The sequence below is a fragment of the Gallus gallus genome, chromosome Z (assembly GCF_016699485.2).
Source record: "Gallus gallus isolate bGalGal1 chromosome Z, bGalGal1.mat.broiler.GRCg7b, whole genome shotgun sequence".
NCBI classification, from domain to species: Eukaryota; Metazoa; Chordata; class Aves; order Galliformes; family Phasianidae; genus Gallus; species Gallus gallus.
In genome coordinates this window covers 1,514,280-1,535,745 of record NC_052572.1, presented here as the reverse complement: position 1 = coordinate 1,535,745, position 21,466 = coordinate 1,514,280, and the positions used below count along the sequence as shown (strand labels likewise).

The 21,466-nt window shown below is 42.5% G+C and overlaps 1 protein-coding gene across 10 annotated transcripts in view; it reads right to left on the bottom strand.

Annotated features, from left to right (window-relative positions):
* DYM (dymeclin) overlaps positions 1 to 21,466 on the bottom strand; it is a 147,622-nt gene that overhangs the window by 28,457 nt on the left and 97,699 nt on the right. For all 10 annotated transcript variants that reach the window (XM_046905308.1, XM_046905311.1, XM_040655494.2 and 7 more), the window contains one exon: positions 13,011 to 13,113. In XM_046905308.1, coding sequence (XP_046761264.1) covers positions 13,011 to 13,113 — 103 coding nt within the window. The remainder of the gene's footprint in view (positions 1 to 13,010; positions 13,114 to 21,466) is intronic.

Genomic DNA, 21,466 nt, shown 5'->3' with positions numbered 1-21,466 from the left:
CAGCGCTGCCATTACTGTAGGTAACCACAGACAACCCCCCGTGTTTCCTCTTATGGGTAGAAATTACATGTAATCACTTCTTGCAAATATCCCCATTTTCCAACAGAAGGAGCCAGAAGCTTGCATGTGTTCTGGCTGCACGTGGAACAAGGCAGCAGCCACAGGTCGAGAGCAGTCTCACTAATGGCTGTGGCTCTGGATTACTCTTCCCACCATGCTGTTACGTCCCCATTATATCCCCATCCCAGATAAAGATGAGCCAGGTCCAGTTCTGGGCTGCCTGCATCTCTTTGTTAGAGCAAAAAGGAACAAACAAGTGACAACGGCAGCCTGGAAACAGGCTGACAGAACACAGAGGGAAACACAATGAGGGCAGAAATGAGAATGTAATCTGCAAAACAAAACAAAACAAAACAAAACAAAAACCCAACAACCCCCCCCCCCCAAAAAAGCCATACCCAAAAATGTGAGTTTGATAAACACTAACAAGAAATGCACAGATTGGAAGCACAAAGTTAAGGCAACCCCTGGGGAGAGCTGGAGCATCCTGAAGTATCACTGCTGTCCTTACCGAAATACAATAAAGAGGTAATGATGCCCTGATTCCAGAGAATACAAATGCAACTCTCCAGCTTCTCAGTGCTAACCGTTCTTAGGAGAAAAAAGGAGGGCTGTCCATGTGGCATTCAGGTTGGATTCAGTGGACTGCTTGAGGCAATGCTGCCACATCAATGAGAGAATACAGAGAGAAAAGATGGAATGAAGGTTGCAGCCTTACAGTGAATGGCCCTTCTTCAGTTCCATGACAACACACGTAATAGTTTAAATGAGATTCTGTCCTCTCCATTTTAGTGGCTTATATAAGCAGCACTACAGTCTTGGTTCGTTTATGTCAAACCAAGGCAACTTTTGTCCATAATGTTAAATGGTGGGAAAGTTTGGTACTGAGAGAAAACTTAGGGCTTGCATGGAATTAATCCTCAAAACTGAACTCAATTTCGTCTAGCCATCCCATTTGCAGCAGGAAAGCAGCAAGCTGTTTCTGAGGACATGCAGGTACCTCTGCAAGTCTTTTATAAGAGCACCCCACGCAATTTCGTGGTTCTGACTCCTTTATGGGCAGTCTGTAGCCAGCCCACTGCTCATCACCTGGCTACTTCCTCACCTCTTCTTCCTTTCGTGCACTTGCTCTTCGAATCCCAGTGCTAAAACTCTTCACTTTGAAATACTGTAATTGATCCCCAGTAAAGCAGGCTCCCAAGTCAATCAGAAGTTTCCAGACATTGGGCTAGAACGCTGTTTTTCCTAAGCTATTCAGTTAGTAAGCCTTCTTTGCTTTCAAAGGAAAGACCAAGCACTCATACAGACCCTAAATTATGACATGGCACTGAAGTGATGGAGAGACTCAGACTTGGGCATTTTTCTTGGACTGGGATTCAGTGGGGCAACTGCAGAAGGTGTTTTATGCTGGCCAACTATAGATAGTCCTGCTTTCTAGCATTTCATCCCAGCCCAGCATCTGGGCTTCTGATTCCAAACTCCATTTTTGGGAACCTCCCATCTAATCCCAGTGCTGAATTCCATGCTGGAAAGCCAAGGGTTGGAAAGCTTCCTTCTCCAGTGGTTTGCAGGTGCCAAAATGACAAATTATAAGGTCCTGTAAAACCTGGGAGGCAACCATCACTGGGAAAGATGGCAATGATGATATCCATACTGCAGAAAATTCAAGTTAAACTTGTGAATCTGTATTGTTCTCAAACCACACTTGAAATAAGGCAGTCTTCTTGCTACTGAAAGGAAACGGTCTCCCTAAAAATCTTCTACTTCTCCTTGAAATGAAGCAGATGAGGGGACACAGTTATTGGGCTACGTGGGGATGGGTTGGGGTTGGGGATGGGTTGGGGTTGGGGATGGGTTGGGATTGGACCTGGTGATCCTGGAAGTCTTCTCCAGCCTTCATGATTCTGTGATCCTACCATTCAGTATTCCCTAGAGGTATGTGAAGATGCTGTTTAGCTTGACTGGTAGAACAAGAAAGGACGAGTTTCACGTGAAACCCCACCTCCACCATCCGAGGGCAGGCAGATAATTGTGATACAGGCTTTAATTAACAGAACCTGTCTATCCTGAGCAGAGTTCATGGACTTTAAAGAAGTTACTCAGATGAAAAAGTTTCTTATTCCAGCTCTCCACATCCAGCGTAGCTGTAAATTATCACCAGGAGAGCTGTTGGGAGGTTTTATGCAATAACTACTGCTACGTGCACTGAAACTCCGACACTTCCTAATTTGTTCTTTAAATTGCATGGCAGGTCTTATGTAATGTTCATATCAAGTCTCATGTCTTTGCATTTAATATGTAAGCTTTACTTAATGAACTCCCTAGACCCAAAAGCTTGCTCCTTGAAGGTGACTACTGACGAACCTCTTGGAAGCGAGTGATTCTCCAAAAAGGAACACCCACATTTTTTGTGTTATTACCCTATGTGATATGGAGCTGAAGTACAGAAGCCCTTATTTCTACCAGGAAGAAGACAGAAAAACATAACATCTTGGAAAAAGGCAGCAAAGACCAATTAACAACTCCAACCCAACAGCTTTCACATTTTTCCTTCACACCTCCCAAACCCTCCTCTGTACAGTATAGCAGCTGCAGGAATGCAGTACATCCACCAGATCCTTGCAGTCTCTTTGTTTATGCATCATCTCTGACTGTATCCTATAATATCAACTATATCCTTCCCCCTTGCTAATATATTAGCCAGTAACAACTACGGCACTCACTGCAACACATACATCTAAGAGTGTGTTTCTAATGAGCCCATCGCTGTCATTCAAGAAAATCACTCCCTGCCACAGACCTCTCTTTGGTGTCTAATTTAATTGAGAAAGCATAAAAACAAACCAAACAAATATCAGCCCCTCACTGGAGCTGTCAACTGCACAGAAGCCAAATTTAGAATTTCTGCACTGGTTCCTTGCTGATTAAATGCTATGGTTCAGCACCTTTGCTATGACATTGAAAAACCATCACTGCCTTCTACATATGGCAGTTGTGCTCCTCCCAAAGTACCACTCTGAGCAATTCTGACTCTGCTTATGAGCAGAAACTTGACTGAGACGATGGAATACACAAAAATAACCACGGACTGCACCAAGTTTTCACAGTAATCCAGTTGGAAAACTGCTCACTATTCTGCCTGATAACTCACACTGCAGCCAGCAGCCCAAGACCTCTGCCTTTTTGCCTTCAGGGTGGAATTGCTATGGAAAAGGCACTTATAACTTGTGATGATGGTGCACTGCTCTTTGTATGCTGTACTTCCCTAAGCGTGAAGAAGTGCACAACACAAATTTCAGGTCCCTAATAACACTGAGACCCAACATGCCCAAACCGTTTCAAGACTGGGGACAACTTAAGCAGTTGGAAGAGTAGTCCATCATTGATGAGACTACTTCACATACATACTGCACTCAGACTAAGTCACCATCAGCAAATACTTTGAAAATGTGTAATAAAGATGCGAGAAACTGATCATATTAAAAGGAACACAGAACATGGTTAGTGGGTGTGTTGGGGGTGGGCTGATGGTTGGACTTGGTGATCTTCAGAGTTTTCTTCCAACCTTAATGAGTCTATGATTCTGTGTTAAATGTTGCTTTTACCACATTCCATCTCATTGTCAAAGAGCATTCCCCTGGACGTGGGATACGGGCCCTGCACCAATTCTGATCACACAGGAGCTGATGAGCAGTGCTCAGCTTCCTGCTCATGGTCTGCAAGCACACAGCAGCCACAGCATCAATACTGAAAAATGGACCTTACAACTGAGACTGGGAAAAGCTAAAACCCACAGAACGTAATTCTAGCAGTTTGCGCACACAGGTACCAATTTAAAAACCAAAATATAATCAACAGATGACATTTTTCAGATGCTGAAGCAAAGCAATCATAATAGAAATATGGGGGAAAAAAATGCATTGTCCAGCAAAATACAATTTCCTGAAATATTTATGAAGACTCTTCTATTTTGGGACAAAATTGAATTTTGTGTAGCCTGGTTTGTTATGCACAGTAGCAACAGACATGGATAAGATAGGAGACAAAGACTCACTTAATGGAAAAACCTGCAACTCTTCCTTCAGATGCCAGCTTTTGGTTTTCTCTGCAATGCATATGTCCCCAGTTTCTCTACCAGTGCTGTGAATGAGCTGCTGGTGGGTAATTTGAAGACTTTTCTTTAGGTTGGTTCTTGTTCTATAGAATAGGATGGTTGGGTTTTGCTCCATAGAATAAGAATGTTTGTTTCTGTTCTACAGAATAGGATGGCTGGTTGTCCTATAGAATGGGATGGTTGGGTTTTGTTCTATAGAATGGGAAGGTTGGGTTTTGTTATCGAATGGTTGGTTATCGGATGGTTTGTTCTTGTTCTACAGAACAGGATGGTTTGGTTTTATTCTATGGAACTGGATGGTTGGGTTTTGTTCCACATAATAGGATGGTTGGGTTTTGCCCTCCGGAATAGGACAGTTGGTTCTTTTTATTAGCAAATCAATTCTTTAAGATCAAGTGTTTGGGTAATCATGCACACAAATGCTCAAGTGCAGCAGACCCTGTACACTATGTACCAGTGTTATTTCAAGAAAAATGAGGCAGAACACCGTGTCTTTGGAGATGTCCTATACTTCAGTGGCAGCTCACAGCACACTCCACTTTGGGTCAAGCCTAAGTAGGTACAAGAACTGTACCTACCTCCACCACATTCTAGTAACGCATCTGAATGGCAATAACAAAAATCATTCACCTCTCCACTTTGGGGAAAAGCACTGCAATCACATACATCTCCCAGCAGAGCAGGGGATCAGAATACAGCATGACTGAATGAAGGTCTTCTTTCAAAGCCTTTCCTCTTTATGAACATTTTAAAAGATGTTTCCCTGAAGCGGCTTGATGTTTGGTATTTCACTGGCAGAAGGCTGATGTGGAATGAATATCAGCTTTTTTGTTTTTTACATTTCTTTGCCATTAAAAAGTTAGGGGGAAAAAAAAAGCACTTACGTCAATTAAGCAACAACAACAATGAATCAACCTCCTGTTGTTGCTTTAAAATTAAAGTTGCAGAGTTAAATTCTCCAAAGGCAGACACCACAATAATGAGTGTAAACATAGGTCTTCTTTTATCCCAATGGATGCATGTGTTAATATGCAATTTAATTACAAATTTGTGCAACTCTAATCACACAGTCTTTAAAGTGCTGCATTTTTACCTTCCATATCATGTTAACAATTGTTACTTCCTGTCCAATTTCTGTATTCTTCTTCACTTCATACCAACACCATCTTTCAATGTCATTGACTAATTCCTTCCAAAGAATTCTACTTTCCCTCACACCATCATTTGGTCCCTTAGCAATTAAATAGTGTGACATTAAAGGTAATATTAACACCAAGCCCTCAGCTAGACAGAGGACAGACACATTTGCAGTTGATGAGATTGTTTTAAATAAATTGACTTTTTTCATTATTTTTTAAAGCAACAATAACCAAACAAAAACTGAATGGTTACTCCAGATGTATGCCCATAAAATAAGAAGAAAAGTGGATGGAAATAGGAAGCGAAACATCAAAAAGTTGTAGTGCTTCACCGGTGTCTCGCATAGAAAAAAGCTAACATAAAATAATTCCAACGAGCATTTCGTACTGAACAGCCTGAAAGGCTTTGAGCAGATTTCCTTCTGTGTCCATTTCCTGCCCTTTACAAGGCCGAATATTTAAAAACATAATCACTGGGATGTTTGTAACATATGGAAACATACCTCTGGTTTTTAAGCATTACATTTTTCAATCAAAACCTTGCTGGAGAAGCACTAAACATTTGGTTTACAACACTGCTGAAATACATCGAAGCCACAAAAATAAACTGTGCTCTTTCCAAAGATGATTTGGAGAGCCACTGCACTCCATTTCTCTGTTCGTTGGTGGATGTTTGACAAAGCCAACACTGCAAATTGCAGCTCCTCCTGAAAAGCTCTGCACAACCCATGCGTGTGAATTACCCACATGCATTACCCACATGGATGAGGCCATCCCTAGGTCTGCTCCCAACGTTTCCTCCTCCACTTACTGGCAGCAGGAAAGCCACCTAAAGACCGTATCAATGATGATAAATGAAAATAAAAGATAAAGACGTTCTGAAGACTAGTAGTTACTGCTTTTCATCCAAGCTTATCAAAATTCTCCATCTCTCTGAACAGACCAAATGTTGCCTTACACGGGAGTTAAGTGGTATTTACAGAAAGGCTCGTGAGGTCTTTCTTTTTTAAGGGTGAGATATTGGACCCACAGCTTGTGCTGCATCCTCAGTCCAGATGCGACACAAACAGATGCACCGTGGAAAATCAGCGCACAGAATTCTACTCCTCCATCCTGGGAGGGATGAAGGGACCCTGGAACAGTGCTCTTCCATTTCTAATCCAAACTCTAGCAATGCCTTTAGCTATGGTCATAGAGTCACAGAATTGGGATTGGAAAAGACTTCCAAGATCCCCAACCCACCCCACCATGCCCACTGACCACGTCCCCAAGTGCCACATCTCCACGGTTCTGGAACACCTCCAGGGATGGGGGGTCCACCACTCCCTGGGCAGCCCACGCTGTCTTCTGTTTTATGAGTGCTCATTGAAGTGGCCTTTTCCAAAATGTTTATTCTGAGTTCAAATACACAAGTACTATCATTCGTACCCTTTGCTGCAACACAGCAGCAATGCCCCAGAACTTTACCTAGAGGTTCTTCCCACTTCTTCCAATTTTGTTCTCATCTCATAGATATGAACAATGAAAGATTTTTTAATCAGATGACTGTAAGATGCTGCTGCAACACTGAACATTCTCAAAGCAACACACATAGCAGTGTTCATCCTCATTTTCCCAGGTGCTGAGAGGTCCTAAGTATTAAGTAACATTTAACGCCATCTGTGCACGTAACCCAATAGCAGATACTAGTGTGGAACTCCAAACAAGGAACCAACAACATCTTTTTGCATCAGCAAAGAGCAATGTATTTGCCCCCAGATCCTTCAAACACATTATCAAAAAGATACAGTAATGAATAAACCGTAAAAAATAATAGTTGTTCCTACTAATATGAAGAAGTTTAATCAGACTGAACTTCACTAGCATGTCCAGCACAGGATTTCAAGGCAGTTTGTTCTCTCTGCTTAAGGATAATTTATGCAGCTTTCTTCACAGAAAAGTTTCCAATTCGTTTTAAGAAAAGAACTGACAAAGAATTGAGACAGAACTGCAGAAATTTGCAATTAGTACAAGAGCTTGCTTTAGATTTGGGTTCGGTTGGTGATTTCAGACTATTCTGAAATGACTATTTTTGATGGTATAAAAATAGGGGAATTAGGTAGGAGAAGTATTCTTTAAATTAAATGTACTTCATTTGACGGAGGGTATGACTAATATTTAGAAAATGTATTTATAGCCTCTGGCTCAGTAATAGAGTGGGGACAGGTATACCCAAGAATAACCTGATATGGAAAGTGCCACTTTTGCCCATGAGCCACTAACTCAGAGTGATCAAAAAGAAGGTAAGTTGGTACAAAAGAGGATTGCCTTCTTACTCAGTACAGCCTGAACTGCTGGAACCCACACCCAAAAACACTGTGATGGGGTACTGGCTTACAAGGTATCACACCTCAACAGCAGCCTAAAAAACATTTTCTTGTCCAATTGTATTAGAAGCCTGTTAAAGTAGCCAACAAAAAAATCCACATACATAAACCAAGATGAAACTGTTCAGTCCCTTAACTATGCACGTTGATGGGGAAGGCTGAGGTTGGATATCCGGGGAAGTTCTTTCCTATGAGAGTGGTGAGGTGCTGGAACAGCTGCCCAGAGAGGCTGTGGATGCCCCGTCCATCCCTGGAGGTGTTCAAGGCCAGGTTGGATGGGGCCCTGGGCAGCCTGGGCTGGTATGAAATGGGGAGGTTGGTGGCCCTGCCTGTGGCGGGGGGGTTGGAGATTCATGATCCTTCAGGTCCCTTCCAACCCGGCCCATTCTGTGATTCTGTGACTAATGCAAACAAACAAACAAAAGCCTCATGAAGTTACCTAACGACATACAATAATTGAGAAAATAGAGACAAAACTGGCATTGAAGAGACTTGGGCAGTGCCATTGGTGAGAACTGGGTGGCTTTGGAGTTAGGAGAAAAGAAGTGACTTAGCTTTTCTTTTTCAGTATTGATGAAATACGGACACATCTCAATTAAGAGTCTTAATTCAGTTTGCTAAAAGTTTCCCATTGTGCCCAATTCTACAGCTCAACAAGTCATACTCGTTTTGTCTGTTCATAACAGTTACCAGAAGGCAGTATTTTCACAGACTACCAGCTGAACAACGTTAATTGCATCACGCTAACTCCATTACAACTGACCAGTTTATTTGGAAGTGGGTTTAGTTTCATTTCTGCATCATTACTGAAGTTATCAGATGATCCCAGGGAAGACGTTCAATTTCTTTGCAGTAGCACACAGTCACTGGGAGATCACTTGTGGCTGCTGGTGGGGTTCTGCATTAAACTGCTTCTTTAGGTAGCTAAAAAATTAATGTGTGCCATGTGCTGGATAGGCTGAAATCACTCCTTTATTTCACATCATCCTTTGTCAAAAAAAGTCTGCAACACGAGACGGGGCCTCACCTGGAATACCAAACTCTTACGTGCAATGGTTGGCTTGGTCAGTGTCAGAACAGGAGTTATATGGCAACACAATGGTAGACACACATTGTGGACAGAAGGTTTTAGCCTACAGTTATTAATATAATGCACTTCTAGAACACCGATTTTGCTTTGGTTGCTCCACTGCACACACTGACTATGAGGCTCGCCTCATTCTTTGGCTCTATGGCACTACCAGCTTTCATCCACTGTAACGTAACTACACACGGAAAACACAGAGACTGGGGATTTGTTTTGTTATGTTTATGAGAGCCAAGCCTGCAGCTCACAGACCTGATTTAACTGCTCTTCAGCAATCCCAAATTCCTGAGATAAAAATGGAGACCTCTCCCATACAAGTCTACTTCTTCCCAAGGAGGGAAGGAAGTAGGGAAACCTTTCAACATCCCCCCGTGTACAGGAAGGAGATTAGTTTGGTTCCCTGCTAAAGAACCTAAAACGAAGGATTATTTCTGAAGTACTCCCAGCTTTGAAGATAATCAACTGTAATAACAAGATACGAGTTACAGAAAAATCCTTTTTCTTGAAAGCACTTTGGTAACTGTGCTTTTTAATAACCCTCTTAATGGCCGCATTAGAAGGACCCCAACTGAAGTCATTCACCCCACATAAAACAAACATTGCTTTTTCTTCTTAGCTGCGTTTTACAAGCTGCATTATTTCCAGATGACGCTGGAGGGGCCCAAGAGTTTCGAGAATTAATGCTTAAGCAGACAGCTGCTTTCTATTTGCCATGTAAATCGAGGATAAATCAAAGAGGAATCTAAATATTGGGCTTCATTTGGTCCACTGCAGAGCGCTGACTGAGGAGGACACGAAAAAGAAATAGAAAAACCTCATCATACAAATGCAAAATTTACTTCCTGTTACTAATATGAGGGAATCATAGACTCATAGAATGGCCTGGGTTGAAAAGGACTACAATGCTCATCCAGTTCCAACCCCCTGCTGTGTGCAGGGTCGCCAACCAGCAGCCCAGGCTGCCCAGAGCCACATCCAGCCTGGCCTTGAATGCCTGCAGGGATGGGGCATACACAGCCTCCTTGGGCAACCTGTTCCTGACGTGTGCAGCACTCCAAGGCTCCATTAACACTGCTCTGCACAGCAGGTAACATTAACGAGGTTGGGAAGGAGCCAGGGAAGGAGTCACTGCACCACCACGCACTGCTGCTGCAAACACAGCTTGCTGCATTCTCATTCTGCATGCTTTCCCTCTGGATTGCCAACACGGACTCATTTCTACACCCAACTAACAAAGAATCAACAAATTCTGGACAGAGTTTATAGGACAGCTCTTCAGGCATTTAAAGGAGTGCGTTTGTGAGCATTACGGAAAGCCCAACTGCACTGCGCTGCTTCCAGTGCTGACAACTTTGTGAAGTGCTGTTTTAGTGATAATCCTGTATGGGAAATAAAGATATCAGCACAAAATTCCTAACTTCTTTAAGCTTCATCTGGGTGGAGTTTGGGCTCCCATTGCCACAAAGCCCCGGCCCCTGTGTTCTGTTAGATGATGCTGAAACAAACGCAGAGACCTAATTGAAACTACGGAGCCAAATACACACCAAAGCCCCAAGGGATGATGCACATCAAGCTATTTGAAACTAAAATTGTTCCTACCTACCACTGACTTTTCCACTTTTTTTTTTTCCCCTTTTCTTTAAATTCATGCCTTAAAAAAATGAAATTGGGAGAAACCATTGATACGCATACCTAACTGACTTCTTTTTATATGTAAAGAAGCAACATTCTCCATTATTTTACCACCACTTCTCTCATTAAGTTAAGCTTAAATTCTGTGGACTGTGCTTTCATTGAACCTAAGAAAGCCATAAACAAAATGGAGTGGATTTCTCCTATTTCTTTGTGTTGGAGAATACTGGAGATACGGGCAGGGGAAACTTGACAGAAGTGTATTCCAAAGCTGTAATTGTTTGTATGAGAATAAAGCTCTCGTCCTTCCTCTGGCTTCTTCCTGCACCTGAACTGCACTGCACACAGTTTATAGGGGCTTTCTGCCTTACAGGACCATGAAATTGATCTGGCCTTACAATGAAATAACTTGCTCTGCTCTTATTAAAGCCCAGGAAACCTCAGCAACAACAAGATAAAATCAGCTGGGTCAGTTCCTTATTGGGGTTCACAACAAAAATACCCACAGCTTTAGTGTATGCCAGAGGGCCATGAGGGGCTGCAGGGCCATGAGGGGCTGTAGGGCTATGAAGGCTCCTCTCCCCTCTTCTCCAGCCCACAGCATACACAAGATGACTCCAAGAAATCTGGTGATGGAGGATCCCACATTCTTACAGCTATCACAGATCAGCAGATTATTAGGGCTGTCTATTAGGTCAAAAAGGTTGCATTAATGTAGAAAGCTAACTATGACAGAAACGTCACTTCTGTTCAAACACTATGAAATTAGGATTTCTTTAGCTCCATAGGAGCATGCATTCTTTTCCCAAAATACAGGCAATAAACTGCCATGGTTTTATCATCCCCTAGAGCAATCTTTCCAGTTGCTGTCCTTCTCCCCTCCCTCCTTACATCATAAAAAGGAGAAAGGGAGTTATTCCTCAGCAGTGCTCCACAAAGGGCAGTTTTCAGCTGTATCCACCTGCAAGGGGGTGGGCTGATGGTTGGACTTGATGGTCTTAGTGGTCTTTTCCAACCTTAATGATTCCATGAGTTTATGAAGTCAATATTAAAGGTGTCAGCCCTATTCTTGAGATATCTGGACAGGACTTAGTTGACCAAGAGCCCACGGTGTCTCTGAGTGTGGTGACTGCAGACTGCTCTGTGACACTGCATAGAATGAAGTGAACTTGGACATGCAGCTATTAAAGCCTCCACCTCCACCAGCACAGCCTCCCCTTGCCTGGAAGCCCACAGCTTTTCAGGACAGATCAGTGAAGTGCCAAAAGACCAAAGGAGGAGTCTGAATGCGCAGCAGTGTAATTGCTTAAGCTGGAAGCTGGCTGGAAACTGAGGTTAATCACCTCTGAGCAATGCAGCCCCAGAGCCTTATCAATCCCAGCAATCAGGAACATTGAATGCATCCCAAATATGTGACTCCTCACAGCTGTGGCCCTACATCATCAAATCCTCCTCAAGTTACCCAAAGGCTCTGGGCATTCCCACATTCATGCTGATGCAGACAGGAGGGCTTTAAGCAGAGTGGGTCACCTTACAGGACAAACAGCAGCAGCATCCCCTGCCCCACACACAGAGCAGAGAGGGGGTCTCACTGAGACCAAAGCTGCTGATAAACAGAGGGTCAGCTCCTGGGAGAGAAACCACAGCCCTGCCATCAGCAGTGCTGCAAGGAGCTACGTGTGAATTAAGGCATCATCAGGCAGACAGAATACACTGATCTGCTCCCTGAATCACAGAATGCCTCCAGTTTTCATGGTAGTGTCAGCAATAGCAACTAGAAGACACAGACATAGAAGACATAGTCTTCCAGAAGACTAGAAGAAACCTGGGCAGTTGAATGCATGTTATCAAACTATTACATCAAATTACCTTTGTTGGTACTTATGTGCTAGATGACTATGATACATCATATATCAGAGAGCCATGTCCTAGAGTATGCATTAACACCCAAAATAAAACAGCTGTTGCATTTTCAATCTCAAAAACTGGGAGTAACTGATAGACCAGGACAACTTTTTTAGACAGTATTACAGAGAAACTTCAAAGGAGTACAAACCAAAGACACTTGGGTAGTACAAAAACACCTTATTTGAATCCTTGTAAGAACCCTCCTTCTACTGAAGGGAGAGATTTTCCAAAATCCCATGCAATTAAATCTCAGAATTGGTGCCTGTTTGTGGGCACTGGCCTAGCAAACTGAAAGGAGTGCTGCATGCATACAGCACCCAGAACATACTGACGTGACCCACGGATGCAGTATCAATCAGAGCCTCACTGGGAACTGTTTTCAACCATTCTCAGGCATTTTAACACACTGTAGATGCCAAAGCCTCGTTCTTAAAAATGCTTCTGACCATATGATTTAAACTCCCAGCAACATAAAAGGCTTGAAAACTGCACGCTGACAGGGTGTCTCCCAGCTCCCAGGAGCTGTGGTTTTGTTTTGCCATTTGTGTGATTTTTCTTTCAGACATTACATCACTTATGCAGGTTCTTGTGCGTTGGAGTTGGTGGTTACTGAGCCATCACATGGTTTGATAAAGCTTTGCAGGTTTATGGATGTACCTCCTGTATTTTGGAGCACCTACTACAACATGAAGCTCAATACTTACATAGTCAGGAAGTGGAGAGTCATTGGAATCGAGGGAACCTCTCAAGGACTGCGTGGCTTGCTCCAGCACTTTGTTGTGCTTTTTAGACAGCAGAGAAAATAAACTGGAGGAGAGAAAAAAAAAAGCATTGAAATAAATTCACAGCAGTGGTCTGAAATACATAAAGCAATCAGAAAAGATGCTCCACTCTATGCACTAACCTGAACGTGAAGATCTTTTAAATGCAGTGTATAATAATTACATGTATGTGTCTATATAGACAGATCTGAGTTAAGCAGCAGCAGAATTTGAATTGGAGCTATTCTATAAAATAAATGATACAAAGATCATCGTATGTTCAATGCTACGTTCTTTAACATCAAACTTTAGTGGCACACATGTAATTTTAGTTCATAACCAGGGTGGGTTTGTTAAAATCTATTTCTAAAGCACAGCATCACACACAATGTACTTATTTTCCTTAATAACCCTGAGTATTTTTCAGTGAAATAACCTAATTGCTCAGGATAGGAAGAATCCCAGTATGTGTCAAAGCCTTGGTTATTTGGAGGCTGATATTTTGCATTTTACTAGTACATATTGTTCTCAAATTCATCCCAGCTTTGTCCAGGAATAAAGCATTACATTAGCTTTAATAACCTGTGTGAAACCAGAGGTCCATACGCATACAGAGAAATAAATGTTATTTCCTGCATCTTGAAAAAAAAGCACCCATAGCAATGGCTTTTTTCTGACTTCTACTTGTTTGACAAAATAAGCAATCCCAAGGCACTGAGAGGGACTTTCACTATAAGACAGAAGCAAATACTCAAAATCAAAGGTGAGCACTCAGGACTGCATCAGGCTCTCCTAGGATGACTCTGTTGTTCTCTGGGCATAAAAAAAAAACCTGTTTCAATGAAAATAAAAACAACCACCAACATTCAGTCATGCCCAAAAGCACACTGCTCCTCGGCATCAACAGCAGACTCTGTGCCCACCAGATACAGCTAGAAAGGATTCAAGTCAGTTTAATAAATAAAGAAGTGGCAAAATACTGCCCCAGTGTTACACTCTTGATAGCCAATGCCTCTTGGAACAGGAGGACAATTTCAGTGCCCCCAGAAAGCTTTTCTGCCTAAGGAAACGATGGCCAGGATTTGAGGAAGCCCTCAGTTTTCAACTTCAAATACAACATTGATGTCAAGTCCCTTGCAGCCTTACATAAGAGATGCTGATAGCAGACATCAGTGCTTGTTCTCCCTCCTTGCTAGCCAAGAGTTTCAGGAGAAAGCTTTTCCAGCACTTCTCAGAGCCGCAAGGAACTACTTTGCTTCTGAAGCCCAGATCTCCTATCTTGAGAGCCAACTCAGTACATACCACCATCTCTTGATGCCTCTCCAGTCAGATACTTGTTAGGCAGAATAATAGCTTACGTTGCAGCACTTCAGACGTCTCAGTAACCCCCACAAGAGCCCTTTGGGATGTCACGCCATCCCCAAGGTTCGGCCAACGTCTCCTAGGGCCAGGAACAGCTGACAATGGGACCAGTGACGTTGGTGCCGGGCCCTGCTGGGATGGCAATAAGCTCAGCTGCACTGACGGGGAAGGAATGCCCAGTGAGATTACAGAACAACTGTGCCCACTGTAAGGGCTGAGAAACATCTGGTGTTACTAGGATAACGTGATGTACTTGACGTCATGAACACTGGAATCCTCGTTTTTCCCTCATGCTGCCTAAGAAAGCCTTCACCAGAGGAATCAATCAAATGATGGAAACCTAGATTGATGGATTCCTGGAATCACAGAATCTTAGAGTGGTTCAGTTGGAATCGCTGGGACAAAAGTCAGCCCTCCACTAATTCACAGCTACAAGCCAAAAACACCAACTACTCGTTAAGCAGGGAAGAAGCAATGCAAAATAACTCATCAGCAGGATTTCCATCTTCTCCCCTCCTGCGCTCAGCTACTGCATTCACGGACTGAAATGCTTGCTCCAAGCAAAATCTGGATTTGCAGACCTGTCCCTCTCCTGCACAGCAGCGCTGCTTTTAGGATCACCGGTAGCTCTGAAGACTCAGATTTCAGAGATGCTGCTATCAGCACCATCTAGTGCTGTGGAGATGGAACAATCCCTTAAAGACAAGCTGGTGATGCTTACTGGGGATGCAGCAAACCTGGGGTTGCTAAACGTGGGGTCTGTCTGCTCCAGAAGTTTATTCCACAAGGAGGAAGAAGACAGAACTGGATGAAATAGGGTGTCCAGCAAGTAGTTTTGTTTACCAAGATGAAAATCCTTCTCCCTTGGAGAGAACAGCACCTTGGAGGAGTCACCCCAACATGTTTCTGGAGTATCACCACAGTGTTACTGAGAGCCCCCGAAGTCACTTCACGAAGTTTAACTCATGGAGGTCTTTGATCATGGACCAATGCTGCCTTTTAAAGGGACTTGGTTTGTGATGGTCACATCCTCGGTGTATGGAAGGTTTAGGGGTTATTTTTGATTCTTAAGGTATGAAAAATGGAATTAAAAAGTGGAGAAAATGTTCTGGAGAACAAAGTTGTTCTCCTCCCCATTACAGGATAAGAGGGAGACCAGTGGCCATTCATGCACAGGTGGGGCTTAAGAGTGTCTCCAAAGCTGGTATATATTACAGACCAGTAAATCACATTGTGGAGAAGCTGAGCCAACAGGGATGACTTTAGGCTAAAGGAAAACCTCAACACAGAACCATGGAATCGTTCAGGTTGGAAAAGGACTCCAAGATCCCCAAACCCAACGCCAACTCACTCCACCATTCCCACTGACCATGACCCCAAGTTCCACATCTCCATGGTTCTGGAACATCTTGTTCTTCTGATCTGAGGAATTATGAAACCACTGATTTCTTAACTCCTTCTATAAAGATGAAACATTTCTGTTTAATTTAATACAAGGCTGAACCTCACCCACTAAGCGATTACAGACTGAATAGTAATGGCAGCTGAAATGCAAGTGATTTGATTATGTGCTATTTGCACACAGAATAATATTCAAACCAGCAATATACGAACTTAACACTTTCAAAAAGTCAATTCCAAGCAGCCTGTGGATTCAAAATAATGCAAATAATGGGAACTCACTGAACAACTTTCCCCTTGGTCCACCAAAAGCCACAAGCCAACAGTCAGTAAAAAATCCTAAGCATCTGTAATTTCTGCAGCAAATCTAATTTACAGCAGATTGAAGTAGCTTACAAACTCCGTTTCTCACGTATAAAGAAAAATAAATGAATGCATAAAATGAAGCTTTTAAAACAGTTAAAAAAAGATAAGGGAATTAAACTTTAAGGTTGAAGGTAAATCCGAAGACAGTGTTTGTCAGAAATTGGCTCAAGGAGAGAAAAAAAAGAAGACAATAACAATGACTATATTTAAATAGTGATATTTTAATGCATATAAAGGACAAAATAAACAGCCTATTATTGCTGCGTTAGCAGATGAAAACAACAGATCTCTAAAGAGCAGTGCCAAAACACAAAAGGGCATATGTCCCTTAATCTCTTCCATTACACAAAGAACAAAAGGTCATATGCATTCAGAAATGGTAAGCAAGTTGTTTGCGCAGAACAGTTACAGAATAGCTCACAAAGCCAGTCAATTGAGCAGGCAGCCCTGTTGACTCCAAAATACAGGAGTAAAGTAGTAAAAGGTACTGTAGATCTCCTTGTGGCCTCCCTGTACTTATAATGAGCTTTGAACAGGAGGGAGAGCCACTTCTTTACACGGTCTGATAGTGACAGGATAGGGATGAATGGCTTTAAACTAAAAGAAGAGAAATGTGCAACTCCCACAGCAGGGCAATGGAAATATGGGATCTAAGGTCCCTTCCAACCAAGACTAGTCTATGGTTCTATGACCCAACACAATTACTTGTCAGCTAATCCAGAGCATAATAATGGAACAGCAATTCATCCTAAACAGGCCTTGCCAAGCTCACTCATAGAAATAAAACACAGCGAGACAGTGCCATTATTGAAGCAGGTTTCTACATGTCATTTATATGACTCTGTTCCACATGGAGTCTTTTAGTAAGAAACTAGATTGACAAAAAGCAATATGGCATGTTTTAAACAAAGGGGAAATCAGACACCTGAACACTATGAAAAATCCCCAAGTTTCATTAAATAAGTCTTCCCAGTTGGGTTACATTCTTGGCCCCTCCAACTGCCAGCAGCTATTTAAGATTTGCCAATGTTGCTGAAATACAGTGAGATAGAGATGATATCATTGATACACATCAATGATAAAGAAATACTAAGGCTAAACTTTGTAGATTCATTGTAGGAACTTCAAATAAAGAGAAAAGAGCACTGTTAAATCTTTTCTTTGTCTTTCAATCATAGAATCATTGAGGTTGGAAAAGTTCGCTAAGACCATCAAGTCTAATGATGGAGCCAGCACCAGAGGCATTCCAGCCCAGGAGGAGGAATTAATTGCATGAAGCTCCTTTGGTCTGTGGTACAATGGAAGTCAGACATCATGATGCAGGTGGTCTCTTCTGGATCTGAGAATACATGCATTTAGGTAATGCCCTACATACTGCTGCATCAGGAGAGATGGAAATAATATGGCAGCACAACTTCCACATTTCCGTATTATTCTTCATACGACAAAATGTGATGAAAATTCTGGTCAGGCATCAGCAGGTGCTCAGGGAGGTGGTGGAGCCCCCATCCCTGGAGGCGTTGGAGAGCCACGGAGATGTGGCACATGGGGACATGGTCAGTGGGTGCGCTGGGGGAGGGTTGGGGATTTTGGAGGTTTTTTCCAACCTTTGTGAGTGTAAAGTTCTATGAAAGATCAGACAACAAATCCTCTTGGGAAACTCTTCCAGTCAGTGACTGTGCTTGGCATATGGACGTGTGGCAGAGAGGACCCATTTGGTGGCTCAGGATTACAGTAAATCAGAGCCCCCATTGCTCAGAAAACATCAGATACCTGCATAAACCCAAACAAGGGAAGGTTTGAAAGACACGCTGACAAAGGTGAATTCTGTATGTTCCAAGTACAGCACTACTAGAGAACTAAAGCAGTGCTCAAAGTCTTTATTAGAAGCTTGAGATTTCACAAGTTCTGCATCTTCTCAGTCTCCCAATTCAGAAGTAGACTGCAAATAAATGGAAAGCACACAAACACAAACGCTATCTGGAGATGGAAAAACAGTCCCACAGATCACAAAAATTGATGATGAATGTTCTCAGACATTTCATCAATACCCTGAGCTGTTCCACTCTTATACACGTGCCAAATGTATTATTGTTCTCCATTTTAAAGAATTAAATATAAGCCATAAACACTGAAACCTCACATTACATAAATAGTCCTTAAACAATAGGATTTTACAACGCCTGCAAGGACACCACAATTGTATTAGAAGACAAGCCCTGTACAGAGCAAGCCCTAAGAATGCCTCAGGTTTGAGACCTGAGGTCTAAAAGTTAAATCCTTTCCCTAACTCCTACATTCTAGGATCATCTCTTTGGCTTGACCTAATGTTTAATGTATTATAGCAAAAAGAGTGTTGTGACATAAAGATTGTGCTTGTGTAATGACTACAGTGTCTGAGCAAAGGACCTGACACAGAAGGTCATAGCAGAACAAAGGCATCACAGTGTCTCATATGAAATGCAATAAATCTGTGCTACATGGGAGCACTGTGCCCAGGCAAGTGCACCGCTGGCACTTTGGCAGATGTTTGTGGACAACAGAGCAGTGATCTGTAACCACTCAAAGAACCAGGACATGGGATAAATCCATTTAACATGAAGCACAGTGGAGAGAAACCACCACGTCCCCACATGCCCATGTCTTTTGAAGAGACCTTGAGGCATTTTGCATTTGAATTATCCAAACAGGAATGACATAAAGAGAAATAGTGAGAGAGGAGAGCCCTGGAGAACCCAAGTGCCATGCAGGGCAGCTTTATCCATGGAGAGGCTCCCAGGTAAGAGGGGCTGACTAATTCAGACATCAAATTGCTAGGCAGAAAGTAATAACATACTTTATTTTATACCCTCCTCACCAATTTAGTGGCGTTCTATGTTGCAGTGTCGGCTTTGCTGGACAAATGTAGATGTCATCCACCCGAACTTGTGCAAGGCCTTTGACATGGTCCCACACCACATCCTTATCTCTAAATTACAGAGAGATGTGTTTGAAGGCTGGACTATTTGATGGATAAGGAACTGGCCGGATGGTCACAGCCAGAGGGCTGCAATCGATGGCTCTATATCCAGGTGGGTGCAGAGATGAGAGGTGTCCTGCAGGGGTTTGAATGAGGACGGGTGCCCTTCAACACCTTGTTCAGTGACGTAGATGGTGGGATTGAGTGCACCCTCAACCATTTGCAGATGATGCCAAACTCACTGGTGCAGGTGACACAACAGAAGAGTGGGTGTTCATTCCTGGAGGTACCTGAGGTCATGGATGGGGCCCTGGGCAGCCTGAGCTGGCAGGGGGCAACCAGACCACAGCAGGGGTGGTGCTGGATAACCTTTATGGTCTCTTCCAAATCAGACCATTCTTTGATATGATTTTGTGAAATCTCAAAGCACCACAGATGATCGTAATGCAACCAGGGCAAACAAACTTATTTCCACCCCATCTTCCCTATCAAACAGTAAGCGTTACGGTCTTCTAATCGTACCGTCCTAAACACAGCCATAATAAATAAAGTGTTTCAAGATATCCTGAGTTCAATACAGAAGTTTCTCATTAATTTTAGAGTATACCTTATCTTTCGCTGTGAGCAGAGAGCTCTAAGTGATGTGCTACAAAGACATTCCAAATTCTGCCTCCCAGAGAGAGGAAGAAATGTTCTTACTAATAAAAGCAGAAAGGCATGCAGTCACCACGCACTTATGGCAAAAGTACATAAGCAAAGTCAGAAGCTGCTCAGAACAATTAATGGAGGCTTTGCATTAACAAACAGGATTTCCTGTTAAAATGGAATCTGAAAGACAAAGAGACTGGAAAAAACATGGAAGCAAGGAATTCAATCTGATGAGACAAAAGTAAATATTTACTAAAGCAACCTTCGAGTTTCATCTGCAGAGAATGCGAAATGTATTTTTCAGCTGAAGGCATAAATTGTTGGGCAGCTCATGGCCACTGTTCAATGAATGCTTCCATCACTAAAGCAGTAAATCCTTCCCCCGTATACGGGTACAGATCGTCTCATTCCATCTGGCATTCCAAACAGCATCACTGTACTTCTACATAAAGGATGGAAATGGGAGAGCATGAGGAGTACTACCTGCAAATAATGACATCTTACTAACTCTAAAATGAAGTATGAACTCAATCACCAGGCAGAAATCTACAGACTGATTATAAGGTTCGCTCATAGCTCAATATCCCTGAGTTTGGCTCAGGGGTTTTAAGGCATCAGTGTATTTTCCTTTCCTTCCTTAGCTCGCCCTATTAATATTTCTTAAGAAAACTGAATGGACAACAGGGTTCACAGTTCATCTTTTCCATCCACTTGCTCTGCATTTAACATGGATAGTGCTCCACAGCTGCTGCAAGGAGACATTTGACTTCAATTAGGGCAGAGCAATGTGGGTGAGCAGTGGAGGAAATTGCTGGAGAAAGCTGAACTTGCAACTCCCACCCAAAAAGCAAAGACCCTTCCAGTGCTTCCAAGGTGCTTCCAAAGGTGCTTCCAAACCATCCAGGATGCAAAGACTGTCTCTTGCATAACAACGGGACCTTTTCTGTATTTCTTAAAACCCCCCGAAGGGCAGAAAATCAGGAAGATTTCCATAATTCTTCATAATAAAGTGTGTTTTTTATCTACAAAACCGTAAATATTTTGCATTTGCTTGAGTACTTGTGAAGCACTGGGATACTGAGTTCCACAAGATCTAAGAAAATCTGTAATTAAGAAAACGAATATTTTTTTGTCTCCCAAAAAGAGGTTAGATGGGACGTACTTTGTGTGCCCTGAGGCCATGCAAGGATGAAGTGATTTAAAAAAAATCAATGAATAGGAGTTCATTCACTGAACAAAGCTTTGGCAAGAACAAAAAACAATGTAAGGTCACTTAATTAAGGGTCGACTTTTTTACTTTGAAACAAACTGCAGAATTCAAATGTCAGACAACCTTAATCTATTATTTCCCCAGCTTTGAGTGGAATTTCAGTGGCGACTGCGGCATTTTTATTTTGTATGTACTAAGAGTGTAAAACAATATGTAGACTTGTCAATGTCTTACAGTCCACTTCAGCAGAGTACCTCCACCTATTCTCTAAAAGTGACTTTCCTGAGCTGGCACAACATTAAAGCACACACACTCAGACAGATGCACACAATGCTGTCTCGGAGAGGTATTTGTTGGGAGCATGGCTTTTGTTCATATAGCCATATGTATACTGCCATATAAGTCATACTGCCATGCAGATATACACACTTTGGAAGAAAAATGCCGAAGTTT